A 10,405-nucleotide genomic window follows, 5' to 3' on the forward strand; every position below is an offset into this window, starting at 1 on the left:
ATAATAAACAGAATGAAATAAAAACAAACAATAGAAAAAAACAATATATTTAGCACAAGCCACTTCCCACTGCAACGACCCAAGTAAAAAAATCTCCAAATCCCACACTATTTGTTATATACCTCCATAAAACATAGAGGCTTGGGCTCCAACCATTCTTTTGAGCTCTTGAGCTTGGGAAGTGCGCCAGTTACCAGATCATCACTGTCTACATTTTTCATTGTGGTCACAAATAAATAGTGCCCCTAGAAAAACTAAAAATCATCTTATTTAGTATTGAAAATTTCACAGTCATCTGATTTTCTCTTCTGTTTAATACCACCTGTATCCTTGCACACACGCAAAATGGATTTTGAACACGAACCATCCAGTTTCCCTAACAAAAGGCCTTCACTACAGACTCCAGATGACGGCTTCAGAGCCAGCCTCCTTTGTAAGCAGGCAACATGCTCTTTGAAAGAAACCCCCGTCCCTTGGAATGAATTCCCAAGTCCCCCTCCAAGGTGGCCCATTCCAGCCAGTGTGGCAGCTTCAGCCTGGCCTCTGGGAGTCCCATTTGCAGTACTTTTCTGACTTTGGTGGCCTCGAGTGGGGAGAACTGCAACTTTCCGGCCAGAGAAACACAGGCTGAGCTACTTAGAGAAGGCAGGGAGGGGCTTTTGGTCATACTGTGCAAGTCTTCGAGCTCTGCGCGGCCCGAAGTCCTCCCCGAGGCCCGGGTGAGACGGGGATGTCGTCAGCGTCCGCACCCGCTCTCGCCCACCGCGCCCACTCCCGGCCCTTCCTCCCACCCGCTAGGCCGGGCGCCTGCGGCCTCCACGCCAGACCCCGGGCCGCGGGCCTCCCGCGCAGGCGCGTTGTGCGCGGGGACCGCCCGGCCTGGCAGGGAGGTCGCCGGCCGCAACAGGCACCTCTCTGCCCTCCCAAGGCCAGCAAGCCCGCGGCCGTCCTGCTCCACACTCGGGCCCGGCCCGACGGCCCCGGAGTCGTCCGGCTGCGGCTGGAAGGGAGCCCGCCCGCGTGCGCGGAACGCGCGAATGTTGGCGCCCACTGTCTCCCGGACGCAGCGCCGCGCAGACCGTCCGCCCCCTCCGCCGCGGGTTCCACAGCGAGTCCGCGCGGGAGGCGCCAGGGCGGCGGAGGACTGCTTCAGGCCCAAAGGGGATTGGGCGGCGGCTCTAGCTGGCGGGTCTTGGTTTGCGGAAGGGGCTGGAGTCCTTGCTCCTTGGTGACCGGCGCGAGGCCCGGCCAATCCCGCCGCCGCCACCCACCCGCAACCGCGTCGGTTGACGGGCGGGTCCTTGGTCGCCGGCCCCTTGCGGAGCACTAGAGAGCGGGGTGGCGTCCGCTCCCTCAAGTCCTCGGTGCCGGGGAATTCACCGCTCACCACCCCCTGCCCCGCCTTCGGTCCTGCTCGGGGACCAAACCACTGGAAGGCAGTGGCGGGAAAGGGGCGCCTGTGCCGGAGGTCCTGAGGAGGGGGGGTCCAAGGCTTGGGGACTTGTGCGGGAAATGTGGGTTTAAGTGCCTTCAAGGTGTTTTTAGTCCGTTGGGATGTTGATCAGCGTTCATAGTGGGCGCTGATGCAGGTCACCGGGAAGGGAATGTGTGGGTTTATGGCCACGCATATCTCTTTTAGTTGTGTTTAACTTAGCGGAGTAGCGCTCCATCCTGGGTTTTTTTGTTTTTATTTTTTTATTTTACAGGGTTTTTCTCAGTGTACAATGTTTGTTTTTAAATCCCAGATGATCCTGATGTAAACCATTGACATAGCCAGAAAATCATGAGGCTGTGATTTTCCAAACTCAGCTTCATAACCTACTCTGTGTGAGCTGTGATTTTTCTATGATTCTGTTTCTCTTTGGGTATTGGTGGGCCCTGAATGATGGACCACCGTTTTCACTCTGTGTCTTTTCAAAGTACACTTGCTGATCTTAGAACTGTCTGAAGTGTCCTAAGGACATTCGTATTCACATGCCTTTTAAAAGCTAGCCAGAGTCAATGGCTTCAACTGCACTTTCCCTTTCAGAGTTGAGGGAACATGAGCCATTTGCAGAGCTTATTGTTAGACACCCTCTTGGGAACCAAGCATGTGGACAGTGCAGCCCTCATCAAAATCCAGGAGCGGAGCCTGTGTGTAGCATCACCAGGTTTTAATGTAAGAAAAAACAAGTTTGGACATAAGACTTCGTTTACTTATTATTTCTATTCTTCCAAACATGAAGCAGACATGACTTTTTTTTTTTTTTTTTTTTGAGATGGAATTTCACTCTTGTTGCTTAGTCTGGAATGCAGTGGCGCGATCTCAGCTCACTGCAACCTCCGCCTCTCAAGCGATTCTTGTGCCTCAGCCTCCCGAGTAGCTGGGATTACAGGAGTGCACCACTAGGCCCGGCTAATTTTTGTATTTTTAGTAGAGATGGTGTTTTACCATGTTGGTCAGGCTAGTCTCGAACTCCTGACCTCAGGTGATCCACCTGCCTCGGCCTCCTAAAGTACTGGGATTACAGGCCTGAGCCAGCGTGCCCAGCCCAGACATGACTTTTAAATGAACTTTTTCTGTAAAGAGCTACATAAATATTTTAGGTTTCTAGGCTTAGTCTTTTTACTGTTGAGATAAAGGAATACCTGAAGCTGGGTAATTTATAAAGAAAATAGGTTTATTTGGCTCACAGGTCTACTGCCTGGAAGATTAGTCATCTGTGAAAGCCTCAGGCTGCTTCCACTCATGGCAGAGGTGAAGGGGAGCCAGCATGTGCAGAGATCACAGGGGAGAGGAAGCAAGAGAGAGCAAGTGGAGAGGTGCCAGGCTCTTTCTAACAGCCAGCTCTCCTGGAACAAATACAGTGAAAACTCACTGACAGCTTCCCCCACCTCGCAGGGAAGGCATCAGTCTATTCATGAGGGATCTGCCCCCATGATCCAAATACCTCCCATTAGGCCCCACCCAAAATGTTGGGGATCTGATTTCAACATGAGATTCAAACTACAGCACAGGGCCATAGAGTCTCTGTCACAACCACTCAACTCTGCAATTGTAAAGGAAAAACAGCCATACATAGAAGAATGAATGTGACTGTGTTCCCATAAAATTTTATATTTATGGATACTGAAGTTCAAATTTCATATAATTTGTGTCACGAAGTGTTATTCTTTTGATTTTTTTTTCCCCAACCGTTTAAAAACATGAAAACCATTCTTAGCTTGCAGGCCATAAAAAACAGACAGTGGGCTAAATTTGGCTGGCCACCAGCCATAGTTGGCTGACTCCTGTTCTAACTATGTAACCTCTCCAGGTAATGCCCAGTGATGTCCGAACACTGGTGAATGGATTTGCCAAGAACCCTTTGCAAACCCGAAGAGAAGGATTGTATTTCAAGGAAAAGGATTACAGATGTGTCCGGGCAGATGAATATTCTCTTTATGCCAAAAATGTGAGCGCTCAAGATTTGAAGAGAGCTGAGTAAAAGAAAAGAATTTGCCTCCAATTTTCCTTGCCCTGCCTGATCCTCTCTGTAAAACAGATTAAATCCATTAATGTCTTGAGCCACTGTCTTGAGATAGCAGTCTAGTGCCAGGAAGACATATGTGAAAGAAAGTCCTATCAAGAGCCTGGTTTTGAGAAATGTTCATTCCAGAATCTATTAACTGAGCCTTGCCTGAACTCTTTCCAATACAGTCCAGCCTTCATACTCTACATCCTCCTTCAAAAAAAAGATAATCATTTATGCGCTTAAAACATCTCTCAGTGGCCAGGCACGGTGGCTCACGCCTGTAATCCCAGCAATTTGGGAGGCTGAGGTGGGTGGATCGCCTGAGGTCAGGAGTTCAAGACCAGCCTAGCTAACATGGTGAAACCCTGTTTCTACTAAAAATAAAATGAGCCAGGTGTGGTGGTGCGCACTTGTAATCCCAGCTACTCAGGAGGCCGAGGCAGGAGAACTGCTTGAACCCAGAAGGCAGAGGTTGCAGTGAGCTGAGATCATGCCATTGCACTCCAGCTTGGGCAACAAGAGCGAAACTCCATCTCAAAAAAAAAAAAAAAAATTCAGCTCTATGTTGCTTGTAAGGAATGAAGGAGATGAAAATCATTCATTGGATGCCCTATATTATGGGTTAGGCATGCTGCTTCATCCACATTATAAATAATCTATACTCTCATTTTAAAGATGAGGACACTGCTTATACATGCAGCAGAAAATGGAGGCGCTAGAATTCAAGCCCAGGGCTGTCCAGTTCCAAAATGTACGACCTTTCCATTACATCAGTTTTGCTTTTTGTTTGTTTGATTTTTGTTTTTGTTTTTTGAGATGAGTTTCACTTTTGTCGCCCAAGGTGGAGTGCAATGGCATGGTCTCGGCTCACTGCAACCTCCACCTCCTGGGTTCAAGAGATTCTCCTGCCTCAGCTTCCTGAGTAGCTGGGATTACAGGCGCCTGCCACCATGCTTGGTTAATTTTTGTACTTTTAGTAGAGACGGGGTTTCATGAAGTTGGCCAGGCTGGTCTCAAACTTCTGACCTCAGGTGATCTTCCCGCCTTGGCCTCCCAAAGTGCTGGGATTACAGGCGGGAGCCACCGCACCCGGCCTACATCAGTTGTTCTAATTGGGATGGGGTATGTGATAATCAATTGCGGAACTTTTCAGAATCCATCTACCATTATTATAACAGTCTGAAACTTTTTGAGGAAAGGCAACAAAATTGGTGGAAAAGAGTGGACGGTCCAAAAGCAGACATATAAATATATGGAATACGGAAATCAGAAAATGGTGAAAAACATAGCTGGAGCATGACTACTGGTCCTGTAATTAAAACCAAGAGCAGAATATTCTCTTTTATTCTTTATCCAGGAGAACGCTGGTGTGGTTGTGGTGAAGACCCATCTGTATCTTCTGGTGGCAACTTACACTGAGGGCATGTATCCTAGCGTCTGTGTGGAAGCCACAGAGAGCCTGGGTAAGTTGGCCTCCTAGTTCCTGTCTTCATTCCCTGTGTTAGTTGGGTCTTCTGACTACAAGTAATAGAGATCCAACTCAAACCAGCTAGGGCAGAAAGGAGGAATTTATTGGAAGATGCTGAGGTTATTTACATAGCCACTGGAAGGACAGGGTGCAGCTGAGCCATGGGGAGGGTAGATTCAAGGACTGGAACACTGCTAGGATTCTGTCTTGACTTCTAAATGAGTCAGCTTTGTTCTGTCTCATAGCAAACCGTTTCCTTTCCTGGCTGATATCATGGCCAAGCCTTCCATAATACCCCTTAATTTATCTTAGGACCCTGATTTGGCAAGTTTCAGGTCATATGGTTTACTCCTGTATTGGTCAGCTATGTAGGTGGAGCAGGATAGGGGAGGAGGGATACAGCAGGGTAAAAAGACAGAGATGTGGCTGCTGCGAGTCGACCCTATGTAAAGAGACATTTTACAGGAAAAGGAATTACTGTGAGTCAGGCAGCCACTTTGTTGGTGTATAGTGTATTCCCCCTCTGTGTCTATACATTTTTGAATAAAGATCTCATAGAGAACTAGCTTGGGTATTATATCAGTGAGAGTTGAGCTTAATAAATGGTAAATTGTGTTTGTTTTTAGATTTTTTTAATCTAAATTTAAATTTAAAAAAGTTTACTGGAGTTGTGTAAACACTCCTTTGAAATAGAAGCCTCTAGTAACAAAAGCAGCCATTCATTCATTCTTTCAACAAATATTCAGAGGTGTTTACCATGTGCCCTGCACTATCCTAGATAAATTAGGGAAGCAGAGCTGGTTAAGATATAGCCTCTGCCTTCCATGCCTCTGTACATGCTGTCCTATCTGCCTAAAATATTTTCCAGTTTCCTTCCTGTCCCTCACATCTATTTGGCAAATTCCTAATCATCGTTAAAGACCCCAAGTCAGATCTTGGGCTTCTATCCACTTGTGTATGTATTTTATGCATACCTTAATGATTACCCCCATTACAGTTCTTTGTTTTTCTAGATTGTGAACCTCTGGAAGGCAAGAATCTCGTCTTAATCATTCTCCTTCTCCATTACCTAACACGGTATCTAATGTTGGGTAGGCAATTGTACATGTTTGATGAACAAATAAATGAATTACTTTGGCCTAGCAGAGTCAGGGAAGGCTCCAGAGAGCTGAATCTTAAAGGGCCAGTTGAGAAATTAAGCACCATCACAGAAACTATCTACCTACATACAGACATGCCTCATTTTACCGCATTTTGCACTATTGGACCCTTCAGATACGCCTCATTTTATCACGTTTTGCATTATTGGACCTTTCCTGAACAGATGTCAGGATTTGAAGGAGGCTCCATTTCAGAATTGTAGGGCAGGAGCAGACAGCAGAACAGAGACATAGAGAGCCAGGTTAATTATCTAATTAAAATAACCAAAATATCAGATTAGAAAGATGGGCAATTTGGCTGTCAGGAAGCCAGGCTCTTAACCTGTCAGCTAGGGCTCAGGGCTGATTCCCCAGAGGAGACCAGAAAAATTGCCTGACTACTGTAATGTAGATTATGTGGCTGGCACTAAAGGTTAGTATTCTTGCTTAGGGCCACAAAAACTCCACAGACTCCAAAGAATGTGCCCTGGCTAGAAGTGCACTGCTGGCCTCATGCCATTAATATCCCACTGCTCTGGGAAGGGACAGCTATCTTGGAAATGGTTGAATGATCAGGAGGGATGGACAAGGCTGATATCCACTCAGGAGCCAGTTGTCTTATGACTGTCTTTTATTTCCTTCACTCCTTTTTTAAAAAATTATATTTTTCTCTATCTAAAAAATTATACATGATCACTGTAGAAAATTTGGGAAGTAAAGAATTACAGGTCGAATGGGGTGGCTCACACCTATAATCTCAGCACTTTGGGAGGCCAAGTCAGGCAGATCACTTGAGGTCAGGAGTTCAAGACCAGCCTGGCCAATATGGCAAAACCCTGTCTTTACTAAAAATACAAAAATTAGCCAAGTGTGGTGGTGGGCACCTGTAATTCCAGCTGCTCGGGAGGCTGAGGCAGGAGAATCGCCTGAACTCAGGAGGTAGACGTTGCAGTGAGCCAAAATAGCACCATTGCACTCCAGCCTGGACGTCACAGTGAGACCGTGTCTCAAAAAAAAAAAAAAAAAAAAAAGAATTATGACCATTTAAAAATTGTATTATGAAGGATTCTAGGAGCATGACTATTAATTAAAGAAAACCTTTAAACAATAATTAGGAAAAGGATGCTATGGGACTTCTGTCACACAAATTAATCAGGTTTGTGCCTCCCAAAATACTGGGCTTATAAGCCTCCCAAAGTGCTGGGCTTATAGGCATGAGCCACTGCACCCAGCCAGGTCCTCAGTTTAAAAAAATAATCTTAAGCATGTATTGTGACTTACTCTGCAAGACTCCGTCTCAAAAATAATGAAGTGCTACCTGGCATGGTGGAGTGCATCTGTAGCCCCCGCTACTCAAGAGGCTGAGGCAGGAGGATTGATTGAGCCCAGGAGTTTGAGTCCAGTGTGGGCAACATAGTGAGACTCCATCATTAAAAAGTAAGTACATCAAGTACTGTAATCAGGTTTATGTTTTGTTTTGTTTTTGAGACAGAGTCTCGCTCTGTCGCTCAGACTGGAGTGCAGTGGTGGGATTTTGGCTCAATGCAACCTCTGCCTCCCGGGTTCAAACAATTCTCCTGCCTCAGCCTCCCGAGTAGCTGGGACTACAGGTACGTGCCACCATGCCCAGCTAATTTTTTGTATTTTTAGTAGAGACGGGGTTTCACCATGTTAGCCAAGATGGTCTCGATCTCCTGACCTCGTGATCTGCCCACCTTGGCCTCCCAAAGTGCTGGGATTACAGATGTGAGCCACTGCACCCAGCTGTAATCAGTTTTAAGTCTAGGTCATAGAATACATATAGCAGAGGAGGGCAGCAGTTTCTTCTATTCTCTTGAACCCTCTCTCATCCTGTTCCCTTTGCCCAGTCATATGCATTATTCATCCTTTGTTTTTTTTTTTTTTTTTTTTTTTTGCATGGGAACCCAATTCATACTCCAGTACAGCTCAAATACCTCTACTATGGCACTTACTACCATGAAATAGAATTGATGTTTGTATGTGCCTATATCCCCTACTAGACAATGAACTCCATGAGGGCAGGAACTGTGTTTCAACTATCCAGTCACCCTTATATCTCCAGTACGTAGCACAGTGCCTAGCACATGGCAGTCACCTCGCAATGTTTGTGGAATAATAAATGGATGAATGAATCATTTGTAGTGATAATTTTCAGCTCATAAATAATAACCATGCTGTGTTTGTTTTCAGGAGACTACCTAAGAAAAAAAGGAAGTTGAGTCATCAGAGGCCCATGAAAGACACTTTTATTGTTTTAGAAGAAAATTGGAGAGCCTAAAGAAAAAATATTTTATGGTTGAAAAAACACTAGATAGAAGCCACTAAAAAAGAAGAATGAATTAAGGGAGCAATTTTTATTACTTCAAGAGATTTTCTTCTTTCATTGGAATTACTTGATCAACTGTTTTTTTTTTAAATAAGTGTTGGTCATTGGCATGGAATGTGAGAGCACTGATCATTTCAGAGAGCATATCTATTGGGAGTCTCCTTTCTGTGAGGCTCTTATACTCCTACACACCTTGCTAAGTATGCCAAGAATGCAAGGCTCTCACCACTCTTTATCCAGGACATTTCTCAGGGTTAGGTTGCAGCAAGCAACCTTGAAACATGAAGGGATGTCTCCCATCAGGACAAAGAGCAAGCTTGCTTACTATTTGCTATAAAAGCAGTGGAGTCCCTGAGCTCAGTGTTCCCCTCCTGTAATACAACTCCCTGCATGTGTGACATCTATCTGGCCCACATCACCCCTGTGAGACTTGGGAGAAGGGATTTCAAAGGCCATTCAGCAATGGACCACAAGTCAAGGTATTCAATGGACATTTCACGCTCCCATTTGCAGGTATCTGCTATCATTTTGAACATTGGAAAGGCCTTCTCAAAAATCAACTCAAAAAGATTTCTGACTCTAACCCTAACTCTCACTGCACACCTTAGTAAGGCAGTATGGTCACTAAATGAACCCTTCCCCAGAAAGAGTTCATCTCCTCTTGGTCTCCTAGGTGATAATCTGGACCATAAGGGTGGAGAGCTATAGAACCTATTTTGAAAATCCAAGATTCTACACTGACAATGGCTAAACACAATGCATCTTTTTTCCCTAACAGCATCCTCAGGCCAGCCTGGTTAGTGTACCCTTCAGATGTCCCTGGGGAGAGAACACCTTCGACTACTTGCCAAAAGACAGACTAGGGAATTCAAATTTAATTCTGGTTCAGTTAGACTGGACTAGCATGGTCCTATATCATGATGATAATGACTACTTAGTTTAGTACACTGTTCTCTAGATCCCTCTACAAGGTTCTACACAGGCCAAGATAGGGTATAATGGTTCTCTTAATTTTGCAAAAATGCCCCTGTCCCTCTTACATCTGACCCTTCCAGACAAGATATCTGGATGCAAGTAGGGCACGACTGGAGAAAAAGTATAGACATGGCTACTGGATGGGACACACCAACTGCATGGCCACAGAGACCCTAGCACCTGGAGAGGGAACACATTCGATCTCAGGAGATGGTGGAACAGGGGAGCCCTTTCATGTTCTTTTTGTCCCCCAGATTCAGCACCTCCTTGTGGCAAACCCTAACTTACTAGCCTTTGTAAATCAAGTAAAATCAAATCTTAGGCCCTTTATAGTTCCTGACATGATCAGGCAGTGAGGTACAGAATTCAAAATTCCAAAGACATGCCATCTAGGGCAGGATGTCTTTTGTTGGTATTTACAACATTATCTCATTTTCAGGTCTGTATAATAGTCTTTCACAGAGCTTACTTCCAACATCATTCCTTTTCTGAGCTTGGATGCCAAGAACCACAGACTTTTTTTTTTTTTTTTTTGGTAGTCAACCTTGCCACTAGTTCATTCATCCATTTATTAAGCCAGTAGTTTGATTCTTTTGGGGGGTTTTGTTGTTGCTATTGTCTGAGACAGAGTTTTGCTCTTGTCACCCAGGCTGGAGTACAATGGTGTGATCTCTGCTCACTGCAACCTCCACCTCCAGGGTAGAAGTGAATCTCCTGCCTCAGACTCCCAAGTAGCTGGGATTACAGGCACCCACTACTACACCTGGCTAATTTTTGTATTTTTAGTAGAGATGGTGTTTTGCCATGTTGGTCAGGCTGACCTTGAACTCATGACCTCAGGTGATCCACCTGCCTCGGCCTCCCAAAGTGGTGGGATTACAGGCGTGAGCCACTGCACCCGGCCTGTTTTTGGTTTTTATTTTTGTTTTGAAATAGGGTCTCCCTCCATAACTCAGGCTGGAGTGCAGCGATGTGATCAGTT

General features: G+C 45.5%; 2 protein-coding genes across 3 annotated transcripts in view; one reads left to right on the forward strand and one right to left on the reverse strand.

Moving 5' to 3' along the window:
• Nucleotides 1-820, reverse strand: part of FAM228B (family with sequence similarity 228 member B) — a 51,241-nt gene extending 50,421 nt beyond the window's left edge. Inside the window, 2 exon segments of the mRNA XM_050753665.1 lie at nt 123-254; nt 670-820. Of these exon segments, the coding sequence (XP_050609622.1) occupies nt 123-221 (99 nt within the window). The 5' untranslated portion in view covers nt 222-254; nt 670-820.
• Nucleotides 821-1,112: 292 nt separating this feature from the next.
• PFN4 (profilin family member 4) lies at nt 1,113-8,844 on the forward strand. Of its 2 annotated transcripts, XM_050753693.1 has the most exons (6): nt 1,126-1,468; nt 1,746-1,827; nt 2,030-2,158; nt 3,297-3,434; nt 4,852-4,957; nt 8,313-8,844. In XM_050753693.1, the coding sequence occupies exons 3-6, from the start codon at nt 2,042-2,044 to the stop codon at nt 8,339-8,341; spliced, it is 390 nt and encodes a 129-aa protein (XP_050609650.1). In that variant the 5' UTR covers nt 1,126-1,468; nt 1,746-1,827; nt 2,030-2,041; the 3' UTR covers nt 8,342-8,844. The 2 variants fall into 2 exon arrangements, with proteins under 2 accessions (XP_050609649.1, XP_050609650.1); XM_050753692.1 differs by lacking the exon at nt 1,746-1,827 and having other exon boundaries at nt 1,113-1,468.
• Nucleotides 8,845-10,405: the final 1,561 nt, after the last annotated feature.

The sequence above is a fragment of the Macaca thibetana genome, chromosome 13 (genome assembly GCF_024542745.1).
Source record: "Macaca thibetana thibetana isolate TM-01 chromosome 13, ASM2454274v1, whole genome shotgun sequence".
Taxonomy (NCBI): Eukaryota; Metazoa; Chordata; class Mammalia; order Primates; family Cercopithecidae; genus Macaca; species Macaca thibetana.

Excerpts from the sequence above, each read along its gene's own strand:
- PFN4 (XM_050753692.1), top strand. The coding sequence starts at position 2,042 with ATGAGCCATTTGCAGAGCTTATTGTTAGACACCCTCTTGGGAACCAAG. Across the intron at positions 2,159-3,296 it reads TAGCATCACCAGGTTTTAAT|GTAATGCCCAGTGATGTCCG; the intron begins GTAAGAAAAAAC and ends TAACCTCTCCAG. Across the intron at positions 3,435-4,851 it reads ATTCTCTTTATGCCAAAAAT|GAGAACGCTGGTGTGGTTGT; the intron begins GTGAGCGCTCAA and ends TTCTTTATCCAG.